Here is a 25666-nt window from a genome sequence, read left to right on the forward strand (position 1 = left end):
CCCGATCTAAATCAAGAACGTGTGAGATTCCAATCTATATATGCGACATCTTCTACCGGCAGCGGCACCGGGGTTTGTTTGGTTTTCTAAGATGTAGTGCTCTGATTTCCACTGAGGGCAAATTCTGCATTTCATAAAGAGCAGAGTGAAAAGTTCATTTCCCCGCAATACTTCTCCATCATTCTCCCCTAGAAGAGACAAAAATCACTTCTGTACTGTAGAGTAAACATCTGCAGCCATTAGCAGATAGCCTCTTAAGATCAGGCACCCACTTTTGAAATGTGCGGCACAGCCCAAGGCTGGATGTTAGTGCGGCCACCCCACTGGACAACTCCAAACGTTCTCCTCGGTTACTGACATTCATACCACCACCTGGTACAAGAGACTCCAGGCCATCAATTCCTCCTTTGGTGCAAACTTCTGTGACAGAAACATGAGGCTTGGCTTTAGAAGAAAAATGGTTTTAGGGGGGCAGGTAGAACTAACAGTTCACTGTCTTTTCAGGAGCACCCTTCAGCTGGAGTTTTCCAGCATCTCACAAAAAAGCCTGCCAAATGAAGTTTTATCCATATTTTACAGGTGAGAATCAATGAGATTAGAGGCCTGTTTACATCAACCGGTTAGGCTAGGTTGAACCATCTGGTTCACCCTGGGAGCTGGCAGCCACATCTCCACAACCGTAATAGCTCCATTCTCTCCACAGAGTCTGAAACAGTTGCATTGAGCTGGTGTGACATAATGGATAGAGGGTCAGACCAGGATTTTGGGAAACTCGGATTTGAACAGCTGCTTCTACCACGGAAATTCACTGGGTCACCATAGGCCAGCCACATTCTCTCAGGCTACCCTACCTCACAGGGTTGTTGTTGAGAAAAAATGGAGGCAGGGAGAACAATATTCTAATGGAGAAACTAGGTTGTAAATGGAGATGGGGAGAACAATGGTATCAATTGAGAAGAAAAGCAAGATATACATAAATACATAAAACATAACAAGTGTAATCTGGGACATATGGGAAATGAACAGGTCATCTTTGTTCCCATGTTGCTTTCGTGGCAGAAATATGTTTCTCCAGGGCTCATTTCGAGGGGGAACGCGCAGGAACGCAGTTCCGGCAGTTCCCCAAAGAGGTCACGTCAGGTGGCCCCACCCACCTGACTCTCAGCCATTTTGGGCCCGTTTCAGCCTGGATTGGGGCCAAAATGGCCCGGATCAGGCCTCTGATGGGTGGTGGATCACTCTCCCACTCAGCAGCAGCCCGATCCTGACCATTTTGGGTTCCTTTGTGGCCATTTACAGCCCCTTTTTGCCATTTTGGGCCCAATTTTGGCCCTGAATGGCCAGGATTGGGTCCAAAACAGCCAGGATAGGTGATGTCAGGGGGTGTGGCATATGCAAATCAGTTATGCTAATGACACACTTCTGGTGATGGCAAGGGGCGTGGCATATGTTGGTGTTATGCTAATGAGTTATGCTAATTAGTTCCTCCAGCTCTTTTTCTATGAAATGACCCCTGAAGAAACCTTTAGCTCAACTAGTCCATTGGTAAAAGTTAACAAATCAAATCCCTTAGAGCCCTAGCAGACCTGTGGAATCATCGACCCCCTTTTTAGGTTCACCTTTCTGCAGCTAAGAACTCAACATACTTCAAATAAATATCACATCCAATATCACTATAACTTTTTCTTTATTGTCTTGTGTGAACACAAAGGATGAACAGTTAGACGTGTACAAAAAGAAAGGTCCGAACAAAAGTCAAACTGGTGACCTTTTCCTTATTTCTTGGTTGGTGGTTCTAATTTTTATGTTGAAGCAGTTTCTGGACAGGCAGCGTGTAACTTTTTAGTGTGGAAAAAATAAGCAAACAGCATTCTTGCCAACACAGCCCTGAAAACCAACTGAAGCTTCACACCCAAGTAAATGCTCCAGAGGAGGAGCTGCATTAGCCTGAATCAGCAAAACTGATAGAGGAGTCTTGATGTTTCTTGGGGGCATCTTAAGGACCAATCATGTTTTATTTCAGCATAAAGCATTGGTTTCCTGCAGCCCACTTTGTCAGATGTTCTGGGTGGATCCTTCCTAAGTTGATTGTTTATATGGGGAAATATGAAAATAATAAAACAAACTACAGGGTCAAGGTGCCACAAAGTCCAGGCGACAATCAAGAAACATACAGAGACCGTTCACCAGTTTTACTAAACTAGCTGAAATAAAATCTCTGTTAGTCTTTAAAGGTAGTGCCGGGCTCCGAGGAATCTGGTGTCTGAGAGGAGCACATCAGAGTAGTACACCCTTCCCCAAGCATACCTCCATGAGAACATCTTCCTCCTTTGAATGGCCTGTGGTCAAGATGCCCAAGAGCTCCAGGACAATCCCAGAAGGACCCAGCGCGTGTGCAGCAATTCATGGGAACACAGCCTGGAGATATTTCTAAACATTCAGTCTGCTAACTGGAGAATCCCCACTCCCGTACACACCCCAGGAGCCAAACCCCAGTTACATACCCAGTTTCATGAGGCACGCCAGCAGTATCCAGAGTGCAATCTCAAAGGGTAGCCGCACATGCGTGTAGTCAACGTCCAGGACAGGAAAAATCTTTCGCTTCTTGCCATGTCCGTCAAAAGAATGATTGGCGGGATGCTTTGCCCCGGGATGTACATCTGGCGAGGCAGGTGGTGCAGAAGTGATCTCTTCTATAGGGGCCTCAACACTTTTGGGGTAGATATGAGATGGCGGAGTGGCCGCCATCCGAGCCATCCGATGGGGCTCTGAGCCACGGCTGTGAAGCACCGGTAAGAGCCCAAGGAGGACAGCCATGCCAACCACGAAGGGCAAACCATGGAGGGGCCTCAGCACCCCAAAGCCCTTCGCCTGCATTTTTCACCTGATCCACAGCAAAAAACAGCAGCTTTGGTTGGCTTTTTAAAAAATGTTGTTATTATTATTTCAAAGCATGAGGGAACTCACCCTTGCAACAGCAACGAAAAAAGGCAGTTTTGAGAAGCTTGTCGAACAAGAGGTCTGACTGGAGATTTTCCTCCCCTGCCCAAGAGAGGCCAGGCGCAAAAAAGAACCGGCAGGTTTTGTTTGGCTTTTGAATAGTTTCTTTAAAAATTGGCTGGAAAGGGTGCCCGCCAATTTGGACGAGCCTCCCCGGGCGCAACGGAAAGGGAGTCTCGGAGAGGCTCTGAGGCAAGAAAGGAGAGGGCGCCCGGGCAAGAGACGGGGACCAAGGGCAAGCAGAGCGCCAGAGCCGCCGCAGCCGCCCCGGGGAGGCGCAGGAAGGGAAGCGCCGCCGGATCCCCCCGGGAGAGGCCGCCGCTCTGCGCCGCTGGAGAAGGAGCCGGGCGGGAGGCGCCGGCCAGGCCAGCCTCCCCGGGCACAGAGGGCTCGGCTGGGCTCGTCCGGCGAGGAGGAAGCGCGCCCTGTTCCGGATCCTCGTGCACTGCAGCGCGGCAGCTCCGCCCGGCTCTGCCCAGCCCAGGCGCTCCTCCTCCTCGGCGCGCCTTCCCGCGTCCCCGCCGGCTCTTGGAGCTCGCTTGGCTACCGCCGAGCCAAGGACGCGCTGGGAGAGGCAAAGGCAGAGCCGGAGGAGGAGGAAGCGGCGGCGGCCGAGTCTCGGCACGCACAGCAGCCTCCACCGGCTGGGAGAAGCACTGCACCGCACCGCGGACGCCCGCCCGGCTGGCTGGCTGCAGGACATCTGGCGGGTCGGTCCCCCGAAGGGAGGGGGGGGCTGTTCGAGAAAGCCACAACTCCCGCCCTCCTGCTTACAGGCTGCGGTGTCATCCCGCCCTTCCTCCAGAGAGCTGCGGGTGGTGTACAGCCCTCTCTCCTCCTGCCCTAGTTTAGCCTCACAACAGCCCTTTGAGGTAGGTTAGGCTGGGAGAGATGGATTTAGATAGTCTATTGTTGTTTATTTGTTTATTTATCTGTTTATTTCACATATCCCGCCCTCCCCACGAATGGGCTCAGGGCGGCTCACATCATCAATAAAATATAATAAGTTAATAATCAACTTTAAAACTTACACCAAAATACTCCAGGCGCCATTGTACATAGGCTGCTTTAGTTGATTATCAAAGACCTGCATAGGTCATAGCTGTGGCAGAACACATAGCCGAGGTCAGTCATAGAAGAGGTGGTGATCTTAGATGGAATAAGGGGGGATACCCGCTGGTCCTCAACCAAAGGCCTGGTGGAATATCTCTGTTTTACATGCCCTGCAGAACTGTAATAGATCCCACAGGGCCCGGCTTTCAAGTGGAAGAGCATTCCACCAGGCTGGGGCCAGGGCAGAAAAAGCCCTGGCCCTGGTGGAGGCCAGACAAATGTCCCTTGGGCTGGGGACCACCAGGAGTTGTTTATCCGCAGAGCGCAGTGCCCTGCAAGGGACGTAATGGAAGAGGCGGTCCCACAGGTATGCTGGTCCCAGTCGGGCTTTAAACACCAAAGTTAACACCTTGAATGGGATCCAGAACGCCACCAGAAGCCAGCACAGGATGGATATGCGCTCGAGTAGGCATTCCTGTAAGAACGCATGCCGCTGCATTCTGGACCAGCTGTAGCTTCTGGGTCAAGCCCAAGAGCAACTCAGCATAGAGTGAGTTGCAGTAATCTAGCCTGGAGGTGACCGTTGCATGGATTACTGTGGCCAGGTCCCGGAATGTGAGATAGGGTGCCAGTTGCCTGGCCTGTCGGAGATGAAAAAAGGCAAACCTGGCAACGGTCGTGACCTGGGCCTCCATTGAAAATGTGGCATCCAAAGTCACACCCAGTCTTCTCACCATCAACCAAGGCTTCAGTTGTACCCTGTCGAGGGTTGGATGCCGGGTCCCCAGTCCCACTGCTCCATGACCCAGACACAGAACTTCCATCTTCAGGGGATTCAATTTTAGGCCACTCTGACGTAGTCATACTGTCACAGCCTCAAGACCCTTGGCCAAGGAATCCGGAGCACAGTCAGACTGGTCATCCATCAACAGATAGAGCTGGGTGTTGTTGTTAATGTTATTTATAGTCCAGCTTTCTCACTGAGACTTAAAGCAGATTACGCAGTGTAAATCAACATGATGAACGAATGGATGGGACATTCAGTACAACACAGAAATTTGAAAACAGCAGGAACCTGATATAGGTTTTTAATTCTGTCCTTCCTTCCTCCAGTTAGCTTGGGGTGTACAGCACTGTCCTCCCCTGTTTTATCCTCACAACAGCCCTGTGAGGTAGGTTAAGCTGGAAGAGGCGCATTTAAGTCAAGCACTTTTGTGCCATCCTTCAGAGCCCTGGATATCATTCATTCATCCTCTATTTTATCCTTACAACAACTCTGTGAGGTAGGTTAGGCTGAGTGTGGTGGTTTTATATAGACAGATATTATTAATGTTATTCATAGTCCACCTTTCTCACTGAGATTCAAGGAGGATTACACAGTTACAATCAACATGATCAACGAACAGCTGGAACATTCAAAACAATGCAAAAATTTGAAAACAAGCAGAAATCTGATATAGGTATTTAATCACAAGGAGCTGGAGATGGCACACATGGTTCTCCATTTTATTCTTACGACAACCCTGTCAGGTAGGTTAGGCCAAGAGGGAGCAATTAGCCTAAGTTCATCTCGTGACAGAGAGGAGATTTGAAACTGGGTCAGCTCTGAACCTGGTATTTTCCCCTCCTGCATTTTATCCTGTGGATAAAATCCTGTGAAGTAATTTAGGCTCAGAGCAACTGGTCCAAGACCAGCAAGATTCATGGCAGAGTGGGGATTTGAACCCGGGTCTCTTAGATCCTAGTCTGACACCCCAACCACTACACCATACTGGCTTTCTCCCTCCTTTTTGGCTCTGGGGCCTGGTATAAACTTGGAGCGTGCCTTCCCACCCACTGCTATTCAATAATACACTGGTGAGTCATTCTTTGTATTTCCATTTCTGAAGTGACATCAACAAACCATATTGTGGCAATGGGTTTGGTTGGACATATCCCTTTTTCTCCTTCCGTCCCACACTTGAGTCCTGCAAGCACCCCTCTCTCTAGACAGTATATACCATAATAACAAGATTTAGCATGATTCAAGTCCAGTTGCACCTTAAAGACCAACAAAATGTTCAGGGTATAAGCTTTTGATAGTCAGCCTCCCTGAAAATCTTGTTACTCTCTAAGGTGCCACTGAACTCGGATCCTGCTGTTCTACTGGAAACCAACACAGCTACCCCCCCTGCAACTAACATTTAGCATATAACCTTTTTGGAGATCGAACTTTCCCTCTCTATCTTACCAATGTGCATTTGTGCACATATGTATGCATGATTGCACCAAGATTCTTCCCGTACTGTTTTACTGATTAGGCACGTGCTGCCTGCATGTTACTAAATAACAATTAAGTGCTGTCAAGTTGCAACCTCGTAGCAACCTCTCACGGGGTTTTCAGGGCAAGAGAAAAGCAGAGTTACTTTGTCATTGCCTTCATCTGCATAGCAACCTGGAACTTCCTTGATGATCTCCCATCCAAGTACTAACCATGGCAAACTTTGCTTAGATTCTGAGTTCTGATGAGCTTGGGCTAGTTATGAGGTTAAAATGGAGAAGAGAACCACATGTGCTGCCCTGCAGGGGATTGCACAGTCTCACAACGAGCCTTGATTATTTTTATTATTTCTAATAGTATATTCAAATGATATTATTCAGTCCCCAAAATAATTTAAATCAGTCTTAAACACCCACCCATTCAGTTGTGATTAGCAGCAATCACATACTAAGGGACCCATCCTAAGTAGGTCTACTCAGATCTATTCTATGGGGCTTGCTTCCAGGAAATCCTTCTTAGGATTGCACTGTTCAGTGCATAAAAAACCCAGAGGAGATAATGTTAAAACAAGAAACTAACGTCTTGTGTTTCTGTGAAATATATCTGCAGTCAGCCCTGTACCAAGTCAATAAATGCCTCCTCACTTCCTTTTTATCTTGGAAAGAAATATTCTGTCTCTAGCAGACATAAAATGACTTATATGTGTGCAAGACACTCAGACATTGTGGTCACCCTTGCAAACCCTCTACAGACAAGCGATAAAATCCACAGTTTAAAACCAATGTTCTTGAAGTTAAACCCACACAGAACACAGGGAAAAACCACATAAGCCAATTTGAGCCCCATGGAAGTTCAGCTTCTCTGTTCTCATATTAACTTACTTAAGCGATTAACTTTGCGGATCACACCACAGCAAAGGGCAACCAAAACAAAATTAAGGGGTTGCAATGCATTCCCTACAAGGAAAGATCTAAAGAGTTTGGGACTTAGAAAAAAGTACTAGGCAGGGAAGGCTGTGAAAAAGGTTTGTAAAACAATATACTGTGTGGAGAACGTGGATAGCTGAAATTGCTATCCAATTGAAAAAAGAATGAATGGAAGACATTCTTCTTGAAGCATGGGGGGGGGGGGGGGTGGACAGTATTCAGTTCACCAGCATATGTGTCTGTTTCAGTTGTAAAGCTGGCCTTGCACAGCTGTTGATTGGCTTACAACATTGCTCTTCCCTCTTCCCTTTCAACTTCACAAAACCTCTGCAAGGTAGAATAGAGTGACTGGCCAAGGCCACCCAACAAGCTTCCATGGTGGAGTGGGGATTCGAACCTGAGTGTCCCAGATTCCGATCCTACACTTTGACTGCTACATCGCACCGGCATTTGTCTTCACAAGGTCCCAGCCTTAATCACACACTGAACAATTTACAGTGTAATTGTATGCAAAATTACTGCAGTCGAAGTCCATTGAAATCAGGATCCTCTGCAGAGGATTACACTGTTTAACGGAGCAATCCTAAACAGAGTTACTCCAGTCTAAGCCCATAGATTTCAATGGGTTTAGACTGGAGTAACTCTGCTTAGGATTGCACTGTAAGAGTTAATAATTTGATAACTTGTGAACTTTGGAATTTCCAGGTGCTTTTGGCCATTTTAAATGGTCATTAATAATACAGCTTTCAGATTGCACATCTGGTGTACAAAGTACTTTTCTATCATTTTCTCCTTCATGCTCTTAATAGCCTTATGATATACTAATTTATATGGATATTTATGCCAGCCCATCCCAAGGCTGGATTTATAAATAGCTATTTCACGTTATTTGCTGGTGGAGAGGAAAACCATCTCCTAAAATAGGCCATTAATCATACAATCCTATGCACACTTAAGGATGAATAAAACCCATTGAATACAGTGGTTCTTACATCTAAGTAAACCTGCATTTGCTTACACTGTGGGATACAAAGAATTACTGGCTCTGATCCAAGAAGGACAAGGAACAGGAAAAGAAGATTCCGATATAACAGGGTCTCCTGCAGGTGCCAGCCTGCACATGGGCAAAATCAACAGCAGCCCATAGATGGGCTTTCTCCGTGGCGGCCCCTACCCTATGGAATGGCCTGCCTGAGGAGGTCAGGAGAACCCCCACTCTCCTGGCTTTCTGCAAACAATGCAAAACCAAATGATTCAAAAAGGCTTTTAACTCATATAGGAGGGATGTATTGTAGGCAGGGGGAGTCTCAGATGCTTTGCTAATGAGTTAAGGACCATAGACCTCACCACAATATTGCCTTACATATTATCTGTTGCTTTAAATATGTACTCCTATGTACTACCTGTGCTTCACGTTGTCTAATGTCAGTCCTAGAATTATGTTCTGTTTCAGCATTTCTGCAACTCTGTAGTAGAGCCTCGCTAATGCTATGTCTTTGTAAACTTGTATTTATTTACCCTGTGGTATTGTTTATGGAAATGTCCTTGGTATTGATTGTACTAATCTCACACTATGTGATCTGCCTTGAGTCTCAGTGAGAAAGGTGGATTATAAATGACATGAATCAAATAAATAAATAACTGGGATCCTTGATATTCACTGAAAGTATGTGGGGGAGGAACTGGGAGTATGTTCTTGCTTCCCAGCTTCTGTGGATTCAGTGCAAGCTGTACATGCAACGTCTCTCTCTGCATAATCGGGACCCGTGCAAAACAGGGTTCCTGATAGTGTGTACTGGCGGGGACCTACAATATAAGAAAGCCTATTTGCATAACTGAAATGATACCATTTTAAAATTACTGATATTTGGCAAGCTTCTGCAACACAAATGTTGGTGTTTGCAAGCCCTTTTTAAGAAGTGGTACCTATGAGATCTCACAATAAATCATAAATATACACAGGAGCACTCTGTGTGATTGTTTTAGTGCTCTGGCATAAACCTGTGAATGGTTCCCGCTTGAATTTCCCTCTATCATTCCCCTTTCTGTAAAGCATTTCTAAAAAGCCCTTTAGTCCCATGAAAATCTTTGTTTGGCATTCCATCCACATGGACTGGTTATTCTAGCACCCAGGGGTCATTTTGTAGAAAAAAGTTGGAGGAACTCATTAGCATAACTCATTACCATATGCCACGCCTCTTGCCATCACCGGAAGTGTGTCATTAGTATAACTGATTTCCATATGCCACACCCCCTGACATCACCTATTCTGGCTGTTTTGGACCCAATCCTGGTCATTCAGGGCCAAAATTGGGCCCAAAATGGCAAAAAGGGGCTAAAAATGGCCCAAAAGGGGCCCAAAAGGGTCCCGATCTGGCTGCCACTGAGCAGGAGAGTGATCCACCATCCGTCAGAGGCTTGATCCAGGCCATTTCGGCCCCAATCCAGGCCAAAACGGACGCAAAATGGCTGAGAGTCAGGTGGGTGGGGCCACCTGATGTGACCTCTTTGGGGAACTGCCAGAACTGCGTTCCTGTGTGTTCCCCCTCGAAATGAGCCCTGCTAGCACCCACTGACCCCTCCCATACAATTTAAAGATTTCATTTTGTTTTTTAGAGAGGCAAATAGTTTGCAGACCCCTGGCACGTACAGTCTGTGAGCAACAAGTTTGCTTTTCCCCAAATGCTCAATTATTGTAAGCCCAGCTACCTGCTCCTCCCTGGTCAATTCAAGGGTATTTTCTGCCTGCCGCACTTCAGACTTTACCATCCCATGCCTTCACTTTCTGTCACAGCTTCTCCACATCGTTCCTGATTCATCAGAGTACTCTCATCAACCGTTAAGCCAGTGAGAAAAATCGATGCAAAGTCATCTAAAAGACATGAAGGTCTGAGGACAGTACTTATTATTTGTCACCCACACTGAAGTCGCAACCACTAGCAGAAACGTACTGATGAATTTCGCCGTACTACAGAAGTTGCTATTTCTTCAATTTGGGAGGAGGGGGCTAAATAAAACTTTTTTGCAAACAGTGCCATCCTCTGGAGAAAAAGCAATTTTCCAACAAACTACAAATGAAAACACACAAAAAAGCATTTTCTCCAGCAATGTTAATGCTGCAATCCTATAAACTTACTTTGGAGTAAATCTATGTGTCTCACTTTGAGAACTGAGCTATAAGCTTGTGCTCCTCAGCCCACTTGGAGAGAAGTTAATTCTACTGAACTTCGTGAGGCTGGCCTCTAGAGTCTCTCTGTACAAGACATCTTAAACGTAGGGCCGGATCTAGGGTTGCCGGTGCCCAGGGCAACCCAAGTCCAGTTCCACGCACCCGCGCACACACACAGCACGCTCGTGCTCCCAGCTCTGTGTGATGTCACTTCCATGACGTCATCACGCATGGCGGAGTGTGCCACCCGCATGACAAGCCGGTTCCCCGGCGCGCAGCAGAGTTGGCAGAGGCAGTGCGGAGGTCTGTGAAATCGCCTGTGCCATTCACCTGCCCCATAGGACAGGGGGCAGCCAGCCGCCCCCTGCCCTGTGGGGCAGGCGAATGGTGTGGGCAGCCTCCCAGCCCCCTGCACTGCCTTTTGCCTGTCCTGCAGGACAGGGGGCATGCGGCAAGCTGGCTGCCCTGTCCTGTGGGGCAGGTGAAAGGCAGCGTGGGGGGCTGGGAGGCCACCCGCGCTGCCGCCTGTGCACTCCCAGAAGCTGGCAGCTGCACCCGGCACCCCCCTCCTCGGTGACGCCGGGGCAGACTACCCCCCCTTCCCCCCCTGATCCGGCCCTGCTTACACGGGGACACTCAAGTGACTTTCTTGCTGTGTGGTCTGATATTTAAGTGTACTCTGTCTCTCTAGCAGTGCATGTGCATCCACAATGGGAGAACAAGTGTAAGATCTTTCACTTGATCCTACTCATGTAACATGTCTTGTGTAGAGAGACACTAAATATTTTGAACCAGGGGCAAGAACAATGTATCTGTATGCAATGTGTCTCTTGAGAATGCAGAAGTCAGCAGCTCTGAACCAAGGACTCATGTCTATCTGGTCAGACTCACTTCAAACACAATGTGAAACCACAATTTATTATAACCAGGGCTCTCTTTTGGGGGGAATGGTACTCACCGGCTCCTTTATTCAGGGCTCTCCCAAGTCCGGATCCTCATGCATCGGCTTGTCCCACTCAGCTACAGAGATAGTGGTTAAAATATCTCCACAGCTATGGCTAACACACACACACACACACACAGAGGTGAACAAAGAACCGCAACAGAGAATCTAGAAATGGCTTGGGAATTGAGTTAATTATTGGGAGAGAATCATAGGACTGGCAGTGCACTGACTACATTACCAGGGAAGAGCAATAGAATGGGGTATGTGCTGATTGAATTATTAGGGATCAGTACAAACACAAAGTTAGAAAACTGAAGGCATGACACTGTGTCATTCCTTTGGTGGGAAATTTGGGACAATGTGAAGTTGTGATTTGAATGTTCCCAGCTGTCATAGGGCACTCAAATCTAAATTGCATCAGTGGTGCATGATTTCATTATCATGTAACAGATAAGCCGTACAAAAGAGTGGCATCTTTGTCTTCCCACCTGGTGTGGCTTGATTGCATTTATCCAGTTTACATGCCTGCCCTGGTTTCTCCCACCAAAAGGCTTCCTCTTCAAAAGTTGTTTGGAGCAAGATCGATCTTGGGACAGAAAACACAGCGGTTGCTCCTTATGCTCTATACTTGCTTTGCATGGGCTGGGACATGAGTATTATATATCTAATACATACATTCAGGCTGGGAGTGAGAGGTGCATAGATGAAAATGGGGGGTGGGGCACGGGAGAAGGCAGGAATGATGTCCACCTTCCACTTGCTGTTGCTATCCCCACCCCACCCCTACACCTTCCTCTGCTCCTGTGCAAAAGCACAGACAGAACGGTAATTTTGATGGGAGCTGTCCCCCCCTTTCCTCTCCATGTTGGCAGAGAACCAACACAACACCTTAAACAGTCTTTATGAAAAAGTGTTAATACTTCTTTTTTATTTTTTTTGTAAAATAGCTGTCCAATCGCTTTAAAACCAGTTGCTATCCTGCAGGTTTATTTTGTGTTTACCACATAAAGAGCAAATCACTGAAAACCCATTGGGATCTACACACTGGAATACATTTGCCTCCTGCACCTGAATGCAGGTACAATAGCAGCACAGTTTCAAGAGAGAACATGTAGGGGAATACTCTGTACAATCCTAAGCAAAGCTACACATTTCTAAATTAATTGAATCACTAGGTTTAGAAGGGTGCAGGTCTAGTTTGGATTGCACTGACATGACAAAGATCTTACAACATGTGAACTGGCTCTAATTAGATTATCAGGAGGTGTCCCCCTCACCCTAGTTTGATGATGGTGCCCAAAAGATGGCAGGAATGTAGCCTTTCAACCTAGGGCTGAAATCCTAAACACATTTACTAGGTAGTAAAACCCATTGAACACAATGATTTTAATGGAGAATAGGAGAACAATGTAAACTGGAATATCACAACTCTCAGATTCAATAAGGCTCAAGAACACCAGAACAGGGTAAAAATGAAGTAAAAAAAACCAGAATTGCTTAGAACCTCCCTACAGAGAGGCTCAGACTGTCACATTCTTTTGATAGTAAATCCCGGTGAAACATGAACAATCCCAAGGGAATACATAGTTTGATCACAGTAGTGTTCTATTTAATGCATCTGTGTACTTCTTTTCATGCTCCCCACAGTTCTATAGTGTGGAATTTTATAGTTTTAAAAATTGTTATCGATTTTTATGCTGCTTTAACTTTTTATCATGTTTTACTTTGCAAGCTCCCATGAGCAGGTTCTCTAATGAGGAGCATATACATTTTTAAATAAATAATTAACAGGCTACCCCCTGGGCGAAATCTTGTATACAGTCACCTGGGATTAAGCAATGTTGAGGGAAGCGGATTTACTGAATATTCCAGAAACCAATTTGTAGCAGCAAAAAGCGCGCTGTTTCAGCACTTTATAAAAACGTATTTCGGTTCAAACTTTCCAGGCTTTTTTTATTACTGCCTACAGTGCCACATAATTCCTGCTTTATTTTACTTCAGAACACACCTTTAAAAACACCAAGAGCGCTGTTAGCCCCCGTCCAAGCGTACAAAACCACTTTCTACCAAACTAAATAAATTCCACCACTACTGGCCTAGTCTCTCCGCCTTTCCACCCCTTTGCAAACTTCAATTCCCAGAATCCCCACAGGCACCGCCCTCGCGACGTCTTTTGCTTCACCGATTAGTCCGAACTAACACCGCTACGCCCCTTCCCCGATTTGCTACCTTCCTTTGGCCAGGACGGCTGTCACTCTACGGCGGGCCAATGAGACGTTAAACGTCAAGGGAGGGAGCGCTATTCTCGAAGGGCCCTTGCGCCATCCGCGCTGCGTAAGGATCGGCAAAAGGATAAGGGGCTGGTGGCGCAGATAGCGTGGCGCAGGCGCGTTGAGGAGGGAGAGGGGCACGGTGGACGAAAAAGGGGAGGGGGAAAGGAGGTGTTTGCTCGGCTCCAGACAGCTGGAGGGGGTAAACAGAGGAGGGGGCCGCGGAGGGCGAAGGTCCCAGCCAGGCCCGGGCTGCGAAGCCTGGTGAGCGGCTCTCGCTGCCTCCCAGCCACCTCGAGGGGCCCCTGCCGCGGCGGCGCAGGGCTCGGCTCGCACCCCTGCATGGAAGTTCAAGGGCTCCGTCCACTGGCTGCTGCGGCTGCTGAGCCTGCCCTGAGGAGGCCTGACAGGTAAGCAGGGGGCTGCCAACCCCCAGGCGGGCCCTGGAGTTCTCCCGAAATGGCCACGGGGCTCCAGATTGCGGAGGTCTGTTTCGCGGGGGGGGGGGGACGGCCCTGTGGAGGACGGACTCGCATCCCCCGGAGCTCCCTCCCCAAACTTCACCCCCCCAGGCAATGCCCACCACAGATCTCCAGGAATTTCCCAAAGAGTTGGCAAGCCTCTCTGCTGTTTCTTGCCACCTCTCTGAGGGGAAGGGGTGCTCCTCAAGAGGTACAGGATGCCCCCCTATTCTCGAAAGGGCGACCCCTCTCCTGCCTCTAAGCGCGGGGGCGGGGGGAGATACCTAGAACAGGCACAGAATAGTTACTCCACTGTCTTGAGTCCAGTAGCACCTTAACGACCGGCTAGGTTTCCTGGGTACGAGCTCTCGAAAAAAACTCACACCCTGGAAATCTAGTTGGTCTTTAAAGTTCCACTGAACCCAAATCTTTCTCTTCTACTACAGACCAACACGGCTACCCGCCTGAAACTATTTCTGCCTTGTTTTCCCTTTGCACTAATCCAGGTGTGGTTACTTGACTTCTCCTTCGTAGATGTGCCTTCCAGTGTCTGCCCTCCCCACCCACCCCCCTCTTTTGAGGCATCTACTTTTTTCTCTAGTAAGTAATAGGTTAAAAACCAGGCAAGGATCAGTTCAGATGAAGTAGTTATTTCACTGCCACCTTCCTGACCAGATCCTTTGAGAGGTCACTTGATTTTCTCTTACTCCTCACATACCAGAGATGCTCCATCCAATGCCATGTGAGCCCTCTCTTCCCCCAAAGGCCTCTTCTGAAGTGTGGTCTAGCAAGTGGTGGGTTACTGGCAGGGCAAGTACTCAGGCTTGCTTAACATGGAATAGATATTTCACTGCCTTTTTCTTGTCCCAATTCTTTGAAAGATGTGGCGTTTCCATGCTCCATTCCCAAAAAAGTGGCTTCATCTCTTCCTCCAAAGGTCTGAGCTCTATTATTGTGTGGTCTTCTTTACTTTCTACTGGATGCTCCATCCAGTGGCCCATGAGACCCCTGATACCCCTTTAGATGTATATGCTGCTTTCCCCCCCTAGCAAACCCTGAGTTCAGGGCAGATGCTCAGAATCACTTAATACAGGGTAATTTCTGTATCTGCTGATGTGAACTCTTATTAGCGAAAGCTGAAGCGGGAATAATTTCTTTTAATCTTTAAGGTGTCAGTGGACTCCAGCTTAATTTTGCTGTTGTAGACTAATGTGACTACCCCTCTAAAGTTAAAAGCACAGGGATGGTTACTCCATATCTTTTTCCTTTTGCATAAAATTGATCACAAAAATAGAAGACAAGGCAGCAAAAAATACATACAAGCACCTTCCTGAACCATTCCCTTGTACTACAGCTATATTTCCTTCATAAAAACGCCCCCTGAATATTTCTGCTTTGCATTTTCTGCAGAATGGTAGAAGTACAGTATAGCAGAATGGTAGAAGTATATTCCACATTGCCTACCAGTTTTTTTTTTAAAAAAAGGTTTGTAGTCTCACTGCACATGGACATCGCTGCTTGTTGGAGGGCATCACAAACGATGCTAACTGGAAAAGTCAATGGTAGCTGAATGCATTGTTAGGTAAGAGCATGGTATGTGTCCTACAAGCATAGGGGTTGAGTATACAAGGTAGGTTGAACTGAGAGTGTGTGATTGGCCCAATGTGGTCTAAAAGGGACTATCATGGTGGTACTCATTCTGTGGCTCATAGAGAGCCACATTTGCAATTAACCATCAACAAATATAATTATTTTTTACTTCCAGAATAAGGTCTGCACTTCAGAGAGGCCTACACATTACTCATTCCTCTGGCAGCAGCTTTTTCAAGATTAGAACTGCTTGCCAGCCACAAGCCCTGCTGGATTAAGGCCTTGCCCACTTTCCTGAAACTTGGAGCAGGTCCCAAATTGAGGAACAGTGCTCAGAAGAGCCACAGGTGCTGTGTCAGAGGGCCTCATGTGGCTTTCAGCCCACTGAGTCTATATCACAGTATTTGTAGGATTGCTGTGCTGCTATTTAGCAGACCTGGCTGGTGCATGTAACCAACCATCATTCATATGCTCCATTTATCTTGGGAAACTGGCATGCACAGGTCAAGACCATGGAAGTGATGGTGTGAGCTGGCATGTGCAAACTGAACCCATGGTGATAAAAGTAGGAGGAATTTGACTGAAGACACCCTGATTCCTTCCTCTCAGATGTAGATAACAAATTATGAAAAATGATGGAATTGTATTATTTCTGTTCATTCCATGTCCTCTCACCTTCATTGCTTCTTTCTTCATCAAAAGTGTCTCATCCATCTAAATTCCTCCTCTCTTTTGAAAAAAAATCCTTCTGGTTTATTAAGGCTCTTTCCTTCTGTTCTTTTCTTTCTTGTCTTGGCAAACTTGTCTTGTGCTGCAGAAATTGCCAACAAGGCACAAAGTTGGGTATCTATGTAGTTTAAATGCCTGCAAAATTCTTCCCAAGCTGTATGTTCAGTGGGTGGACTCCCTGAGGCTTAGATTTCAGTATTGATTGATCCCACTAATTTCCCATGCAGAAAAATTACCTGATTCTCCGCCAGTTCCTCTTTGGAGTGATGAAGCTCTAGCACCTGCCTCCCTTGCTGTCAGTGAAGACAACCTTGAATGATTAATAGCTTTATCCAACTTTTCTCTGTTGTGTTGACCCAAAGCAGCTTATCACATCCTCCACATCCTCACAACAGCCATGTGAGTTAGGTTAGCCTGAGAGATTGTGACAAGCCCAATATCCAGATAGTTGCCTCTTACATTAATGTCTAGAAGCCAAAAGTCATCAAGCTTTTGAGCCTTTGCACGTCTTTTATAATCACAGGAGCTCGTAAACTGGATTGGTACCTCTTCTTAGATTGGATTGGTCCTCCTCATGTGCTTCAATGCTGCAGTTGCTTGGAAAGAGCCGCCATCTCCCCAGAGTCTCTAAGGACCCTTTATAATTGCCTCTGTCAATCTTCTCTTGAAGGCTCATTCAATCCTTGTAGCTTGGTTAAAGATTATTTATAAGGAACGGCAAAATAATTCCATTTCATAGGTATCGGGATCAACTCTTTAGGGCCCACCATTGCAAAATGTACTGCAAGGATCTAGATTTGAACTATGTTTCTTAACAAGCAGTAGTTGGGGTTTCCCATTTCAGGTAGATACTGGTGTACTTTCTTTATAACATTTTGGAGTCTCTATAATAAGGTATTCTGTGGAAACTATAGAACAAGTTTGTTGATAAGGTCTCTCAGGACAGTTCTGTTGTGGATGAAATTATTGAAAAGGCCTTACTCTGCCCTCTTAAGGAACTTCACCCTGATCAGTGCTGAAAATGGAACAAAGTCTCACTAGCTGGTTCTGATAGCTAGGCCAGCATAGGAGGCAGCAAAAATTAGTTTCCAACATTTAGATTTGGATCCCCGAGAACCAAGGAATTTCAGGTTTCAGACAAAGTTTAGCCTCACCCGCCCCCAAGGCAGCTTTTGCCAAATTCCCATTCCTTCCATTCCATTTCCTTAGTTTACTGCTCTTCTAATGTCTCAAAGGCTAGCTTGGGACTAGGCATGCCTACCTGCTCCAAGAGACTTTGAATTTGAAAATTCAGACCGAGCTTGGGCTGGAGGAGGATGGATCAAAGTAGAAATGCGCTCTTTCACTTTTCAGCTGATTAAGAATTTGGTCATTAGCTAGAGCCTGATCACTGGATTACAAATCTAGCTTTTGGACCAAAACTTGTGCATGAAGGTTTGAAAAAAAAAATCTTGAATTTTGTGGCATCGCTAATGGAATAGGAATACCCATTTAATGCTGACTGGAGTGAACGAACTATCTAATTTTCTGGAACTTGTTTTGTGTTGGGCTGCAGCAGAGTCTTGTTTGTTGAGTGCAGTAGTGACATGGGAGTTTGTTCAACAGATCCTGGAACTTTGGGCCAGATTTCAGAACAGCAGGGCTGCCTTGGTTAGTGAGACAGCTGTGCTTCTGTTGTAGGTGTGTATGATTTGTATGATAAGAGAAACAGAGAGTTTGTAAAAGACATAAATTGTCCGTCTGAATTTATATTTTAACTGTTTCTAGCCTGCTTTCTCCACCATCGGTGCTCAAATTTATTTAGACACTATTGAAAAATAATATAAATAATCATATAGTTACATATTTTTAAAAATCATCCTGATCAAAGGAACATGTCTCAAACTGCCAGCCGTTTTTCCTTCCCTCTTTGACCCCAGGTAATTTCAATGCTGTCTCTATGGACTTGACCTCTACTGGAATGCTCGGATGCACGGCAGGACCTCCACTAACTTCCGTTCATCGGCCCTGGGGTGAGAAGATGGCAAAAGCAAACATTACCAGAGACCTCATCCACAGGCAGCTCAAGGTGCTTCTTGTCCTAGAAAAAAAAAACCCTTGGATTGTACTTAACTGGCTGGGATGGGAAAAGGAAGATAGCAGTTAATTGGCCAGGCTGGAGCCTTTTGGCATGGGAGGGACTCACCATGCTTTTGAAAACATACCTTCTGTACAGTCACATGGATTCTTTTGGCTGGCATGGCCGTACTGTGCCTTAGTGGTTGAAAATGTGCTCATGTGTTCCTCTTCTTCCTCCCTACATGATCAGATTCCCTTCGATGCTCTTTGGTTCATGATAACCATCGACTGCTGTGAATTGGGCAACCCATGGTTATTGCAAACCAGGAAGTGCAGCAGGGGTGTGGGATGGTGCAGGAGTAACAGTTAATGTTCCGGCAGCCAAATAACGGTGTGCTGCAACATCCACCTTGGGCTCTAGTAAGAATCCCTCTGAGTTTGTGCCGCTGCTCAGCATTAGAAGTGGTAACAGAGCCTGCAGATATGTAGCTGTCAGCCCAGGGATCCATTCCAGTTCTTGCAATTCCTGTCTGGTCCCTTGCCCTAATGACCTCTCCTGGGAATCAGCTGCCTTCTTCCACATGAGAAGAGGCATGGCAAAGGGCTCTTCAGCCCCCTTTCTAGGCTGAACAGCAGCAAAAAATTCCTTCCTTTTGATGCACCTCTCGTCTCTCTCCTACACTGCAGCCCTAGCTGATGCAAAACGGGAGCAAGCAGCCAAGGCACACGTGTTGAGGGCTCTGCCGCAGCCACTGTTGCTGTGCATCCTGGAGGGAGGCAGCAACAACTGAGTGCTTTCCCTGATTATAGTGGGCAGAGCCAATATCCTTGCTCAACTAAAAACATGTAGCCCCTGTTAAAAATATAGTTGCCAGACAATGCTGTAAATTTTTGCAGAAACCATTACGATTGTCTGTATGTATGCAGTACTACATGTACAAATACTCCTTTTTAAACTTGCTTTAAAAAGATGGGTTCAGGCAAGTCCTTCTGCTTTGGGTCAGCTGTTGAAGTTGTGTGGGCAAGATCTAGTGCGACTCGGTTTTCCATCTGAGTGAGGTGACATACAGCAACAAAAACACTTCAAATAGTACAACTACTTATGATGAAATACAATGGTCAAGATCCAGCTCACTCATTCTTTTTTGGAAAAAAAACCCCAGTAACTTGAAAGTCCATTTCCAAGGGAACAGAGGCTATCAAATCCACTTTCAAAAGTAAGACTGATTATTCTTGCAGTCTAGAGAGAGAGGTCATCTAAAATTGGAAAACAAAATCTGATTGGAAGGAAGCAATTTTACAGAGATTTCTATCAATCAGGTTATCTCCTGTATCCCATTTGGCAGGGTGTGCCTAAGAGAAGATTGAAAAAGATGTAGGCCCTGAACTGACCAGGCATACCTCTCTTGAAGAGGTCACCTTAATTAGGCGGCACTATGCAGATTTAAGCTGGCAACTGGGTCTACATAGGGAAAACTGTTCCTCAGATATGTGGATAGCAGGTCGTGAAGGTTTTTAAAGGACCTTAACTTGTGCCCGGGATCAAGAAGGTAGCCAGTGTAGCTGTTGTAAACCTTGGGTCCATCTCTGCTCCATTCCCACCAAAAAGCAGGCCTGTCACATTATGCAAGCAACCTCCAAGGGTAGTCCCATGTAGAGCATGTTCCAGCAATCCAATTGGGAGGCTACGAAACCATGAATCTGTGTGTAATCCTCAGTGATTTGACACTGCAGATGGGGGGAGGTCCCTGTCACACATCTAGCTATTAATTGAAGCATGACACGAACTTTTTGAACAGTTGGTTGTTGTGGGTTTTCCGGGCTGTATTGCCGTGGTCTTGGCATTGTAGTTCCTGACGTTTCGCCAGCAGCTGTGGCTGGCATCTTCAGAGGTGTAGCACCAAAAGACAGAGATCTCTCAGTGTCACAGTGTGTCACAGTGTCTCAGATCTCTGTCTTTTGGTGCTACACCTCTGAAGATGCCAGCCACAGCTGCTGGCGAAACGTCAGGAACTACAATGCCAAGACCACGGCAATACAGCCCGGAAAACCCACAACAACCATCGTTCTCCGGCCGTGAAAGCCTTCGACAATACATTTTTGAACAGTTGTTGGGTATCTAATGACTCTGGTTTGATAGAAACTTCTGGTTTTCTGCTGTTGCTCCAGAGAGGAAGCCCTGTGAATGTGTTGCAAAAAGAAACATGAGCAGGCTTTTTTGTGCTTGATCTGTTTTGAAGTTTCTGAGACCAGAGTTCTGCAAAGGTGGGCTTATTGTTACAGTTATGAATGGTATTTTTTCCCGCCATGAAATGAATTTTTGGAAGGAGAGGAAGCATGCATAGCACAATGTGGGTAGGACTAGTGAAAGTGATTTATTTCTGATGCATGTTTGCCTTTCTCGTGTTGTTAAATACTAGCTATTTTAGTAACATCTATGCTGGGAAACATATGAGAGCCAGTTCTTTGGAATTTTTTTTTAAAATCTCCTATTTTCAATTATGTAGGTTAAATTACACATTTACATGTCTCCAAGACCTCTTCATAACTGAATGTAACATGCTTCAATGCTTGTTTTAAACAGGGATCTTAAACTAGACTTAAATTCCCTGTGTTCATATTGAATCTAAAAGTCCCCAAGTGCTAAGTATGGTGGTCATTTGCTCTTTTAGGAGAAAGGTGCCCTCAGCTTTGAACGACACTATCATGTTACTGACCCTTTCATTCGGCGCCTGGGCTTGGAGGCAGAACTGCAAGTAAGTGGACAGTTTTACAATTAAAATTACCTTTCTGTCCCATAAGAAAAATGCACTTTCTCTCTGGGAAAAACAAGTGCATTGGTGCAATAGATCTTGCTATTCTGTGGTCAGAAATTAAACAAGATTCCTGAGAAGCTTTGCTATTCATCAGACTGAGTGATAACCCCTGGATTTCAGTGGGACTTGACTTCCAGTTTGGAATGTGTAGGATTCCGCTGTAGCCCGTTAGCTTTTTGGGGTGTGAGTTGTGATGCCGTCAGTTCAAGTGTCTTCTCAACCATGAATTCTCATGTTTGCTTTAGGTGAGCGCCTATTCCCTTGCCAACAGTGGTGCACCCCCAGCTGTGACACTATCGAATGCCAGATGTGCTGTGCATTCAAATTGCATTAGAATGGGAAGTGCTGAGTCTTTCTCCCTCCCACTTCTGCCCCTCCCTTAACTCAGCCTCTTTCTAGCCAATTTTTCTCCTGCAAATCTGAAAGTAGCCCCCCACCAATGTGGGAAATATTTGGGGAAATAATGTGCTGGAATCCAAGATTCCTCCTCTACCTCTAAAATGCTTTAAATTTGCGTGTGCACACCCAGTCATCCCACCTGTTTTGTAAAGATTCAGTTCCTGCCCCGTTCTAATACATGTTTCTGCTGCTGTCATGAGTCACCTTGGAGTTTCTCACTCCCCTCTTTGATATTCATGGCTGTATGGTTAGATATTGGGCTGTTGTTTGCACTGTGGCAGTCATTTTGCAGCTAGATTCTCTTGGTGTGGATAAGACAATCTAGTTAACAATTATTTCTGCAGCACCATGACACTGCAGTAACCAGTGGTATGTGATCACAGCCGTTGTTGACATAGGCAGCGATGGCTCTTCTGTCCTGTAAGTCACAGCTGGACAGCATGTGATACAGCAACTTTGATGCTAAGCAGTTCTAAAGCAGATCAGTGCCTGAATGGGAAACTTGCCAAAATCCTGTGTAAGCAGTTTTGAATTCATGGGTTAGATCCTGTGGGAAATTTTCCCTAATAGAAACGAGTTGTTTTTGTTTGCCAATCCCCCCTCCTCCTACAGACCTTGGGCTGCCTCCTCCCCCCGGTGTTGTTCCTGGAGGTCTTCTATCTCCATTTGGGGCAACTGTGCATAGGGGAGGTGCAGAAGTCCTGTTCCTCTGATGGGAATCCCTTCCTTTAGTGGAGGCTTACTGCAGGATCCAGGCCCATGATGGGATACAGTGTAGTAACTAGAATCTTAATGCAGACAGACTACTTCATGTTGTAAAGCATTATAACTATTTATTTTTGATTTGATTTATACCCCACTCAGGTGGAATAGATGGGCTCAGGGCGGCTAACAACATTAAAAAATACATTAAAAGTCACAAAAACATAAAATCAATAATAATTTTTTAAAGTCATTAAAATAGTCCAGGAGCAGGCTATTTAAACAAATATTAGGAGTCCGTATACGGGCATAGCAGATGGCTGAGGGCAGCCCCAGAAGAAGAAGTGGTGGTCTTGGAAGAAGGAGGACACCTGCTGGCACTCAGCCAAAGGCCCGGCGGAACATCTCCGTTTTACAGGCCCTGCAGAACTGTAACAGGTCCTGCAGGGCCCAGAGCTCCAGCGGGAGAGCATTCCACCAGGCCGGGGCCAGGGCAGAAAAAGCCCTGGCCCTGGTTGAGGCCAGACGGATGTCCTTTGGGCCGGGGACCGCCAGGAGTTGCTTGTCTGCAGAGCACAACACCCTGCAGGGGATGTAATGGAAGAGGCAGTCCCGCAGGTATGCAGGTCCCAGTCCATGACGGGCTTTAAACACACCAAGGTTAACACCTTGAACCGGATCCGGAACTCCACTGGGAGCCAGTGCAGCTGGCACAGCACAGGATGAATGTATATGGCCTGTCCATAATTCCATTCAGAGGTCATGATAAAGTGTAGTTTATTAAAACCCCAGTTAGTTGTGATATCTGTACACCAAAGGTCCAACAAAGTAGGATTTGATAATTGGCATTCCACCAGGATTTCAGACTGCAGAGTTTGTAGCTGGTTTGTTAACCATGCCTTGTTATAACTGAATTCACAAACCAGCTTGAGTGCTACTGCCACTTGTGGCTGTCAGACCTCAGAGATACTTAATACTGGATGGAGGAAAGAAGCCTATAAGCAGAGTTTTTATATATATGGGTTTGATACTTAGCGATTTTTTAGTATGAAAAGAACTATGACTTATGAAATCTGAATGCAGTAATGGAAAATCCTAGAGTAAAGTGTATGCAAATATGAATTCCAAGGGAAACTGGGCATGTCCAAACTGAAAGATTAATTTTTATCCTTGTCCAGGAACACTCTGTTGAAGGTAAAGGTGTGTATAACGTTTTCAACCTTGTTTGTGCAGGGTCATACCGGCTGTGTCAACTGTCTAGAATGGAACGAAAAGGGAAGGTGAGTATGTCTTAAAAACTAAGGTCGAACAAATGCATAGCGTAGCTGTTCAAGTTAGAATGGAGAGAATCTTGTAAATCAGGGTGAGCCACTGATTTTATGACCGGCTGCTTTACTGCTGGGCCTATACGATGCAGTTGCTATAACTCCATTCTCATCTAGATGTATTCTTTTATAAATGTTTTTTTTAAAAAAAAGAATTAGAGACGTTGGTGGAGGATGGGGGATCAGCTGGTAGTTTTGGCAGTAACATGGGGACTCACTTTTAATAGATGCTGTGGATAAACAGGGGAAGCACTTTCAGGGCTTCTTAGAGGCATCGGATTGGCCACCAGGGAGGACCAGGAGGCAAAAACAGCTCCAGAGAAGGAGCAGATGCTCCATGGCTTGTGCCTGCCCATCTCATGCAGGACAGGGCCACTGACTTGCCGTGGTGACAGTTCCTGCCTTTCTCGTGGCAGCCACCAGCTCACAGCAGTGGTGTCTCCTGCCCCATTCATGGAGATTCCCCCAGGAGCAGACAGGCCAGCCCATCAGGATTTTATATACTTCATTTATACCCCATCTTTCTCCACCGTGGGAACCCAAGGTGACTGACCTCCTCTCCTCCATTTTATCATCACCACAACCCTGTGAGGTAGGTTAGGCTGAGAGTGTCTGACAAGCCCCAGGTTACCCAGTGAGCTTCCATGGCAGAGCTGGGGTTTGAACCTGGTTCTCCCAGATCCTAATCCAACATTTTAAACTCTGCACCAGTCCACTTCTGTTTGCCCCTATGGAAAACAGAATGCTTTACTCAGTAGTTCCTGTATGGCAGTTCTTAGGTTTGTTTTGTGCGTTATGATGTTTTTCAACATCTTAAGTTACAGTGCAGTAAAACTGATAAGCCAAAGATTAGCTTAAAACGAGCAGAATGCACTAAAAACAATTTTATGTAAACTGGCTTATATGATGACTGAGACCCATATAGTGGGAAATGAGAACCAGCTTGGTGTGGTGGTTAGATTAGTACCTGGGAGGACCCTGATTCAGATTCCTCTTCTACCATGGAAGTTTGCTGAGTGACCTGTTTCACAGGGTTCGGGTTGTGAGAATGAAGTGAAAGAGAATGGTGTAAACTAGTTTGGGTCACCGTGAGGAGCAAAAGCGGTGAAATATACTTTCCCCACGAGTGGCATATTCAGCTCCAAATGGAAAACTCGTCTGTTAAAGGTGGTTAGTTCCTCTAAAAGAGAAGGTCTGAAGAGCATTTGGGTCTGAGGAAAAACTTGAAATGGAAGTAACTTTTGTGAGGCTGTCCACAGTTCCCAGCTTGTAAAGTTTCCTCTCCTGTGACTTTTCAGCTTGCTGGCCTCCGGCTCCGACGATCAGCACACCATTGTGTGGGATCCCTTGCACCAGAAAAAGCTCCTCTCCATGCACACAGGACACACCGCAAACATCTTCTCTGTCAAGGTGAGTGGGGCTCTTGCATGAGCTGGGAAAGGCTGTCTCCTTAAACAACTTCTGTGATAAAAGTTTTAGTTGCTCAGTTAATTAAAAGTAAAATGGATTGACTAAAAAGGTGCCCTGATTCAAACAACAGGTATATTTTTGAAGAAAAGCTGTAAAGCAAGTACTGAATACTTAATGATTTATACCGTGCTGATGCAGTAGTTTTTAATTCAAGCAATTATATGCTACTTCATTTACCAAAATACAATCTAAGCAAGTAAACAGAAGAAGTAGAAAAGTCCTCTGAGTGCTGGACGGGTCTCTCTCTCCCCTACTTCTAGGCCAGCAATGGCTTTAGAACGTTAACTGCAAGAAAGGAGCAGGGCAGAGCCTCAGCCAAGAGGTCTTGCTGCAACTGCTTGTCTTCTAAGTCCCTTCTCTTGCAGAACAAACATTAACACATGATACAAAGGAAAAGTCAACCAACTACAAGAAAAGAAAACGACCAAAAATTCTGTTTCAACAGATCAGTGTTTACAGGAGTTTAGAACTCAAAATCACCCTTAGCCTGGA

At 46.0% G+C, this 25666-nt stretch overlaps 2 protein-coding genes across 5 annotated transcripts in view; one reads left to right on the forward strand and one right to left on the reverse strand.

The window, feature by feature from the left end:
- Positions 1–3450, reverse strand: part of SLC9A1 (solute carrier family 9 member A1) — a 109203-nt gene extending 105753 nt beyond the window's left edge. The window contains exon 1 of the mRNA XM_054999133.1: positions 2505–3450. Within this exon, the coding sequence (XP_054855108.1) occupies positions 2505–2877 (373 nt within the window). The 5' untranslated portion in view covers positions 2878–3450. The remainder of the gene's footprint in view (positions 1–2504) is intronic.
- A 10326-nt stretch (positions 3451–13776) lies between these two features.
- The window catches only part of WDTC1 (WD and tetratricopeptide repeats 1), a 30760-nt gene continuing 18870 nt past the window's right edge, over positions 13777–25666 (forward strand). For all 4 annotated transcript variants that reach the window (XM_054999427.1, XM_054999426.1, XM_054999428.1 and 1 more), the window contains exons 1-5: positions 13777–14034; positions 18324–18472; positions 21135–21218; positions 23613–23659; positions 25003–25114. In XM_054999427.1, coding sequence (XP_054855402.1) covers positions 18344–18472; positions 21135–21218; positions 23613–23659; positions 25003–25114 — 372 coding nt within the window. In that variant the 5' untranslated portion in view covers positions 13777–14034; positions 18324–18343. The remainder of the gene's footprint in view (positions 14035–18323; positions 18473–21134; positions 21219–23612; positions 23660–25002; positions 25115–25666) is intronic.

Source organism: Eublepharis macularius, chromosome 15, assembly GCF_028583425.1.
Source record: "Eublepharis macularius isolate TG4126 chromosome 15, MPM_Emac_v1.0, whole genome shotgun sequence".
In the NCBI taxonomy this organism is placed as follows: domain Eukaryota; kingdom Metazoa; phylum Chordata; class Lepidosauria; order Squamata; family Eublepharidae; genus Eublepharis; species Eublepharis macularius.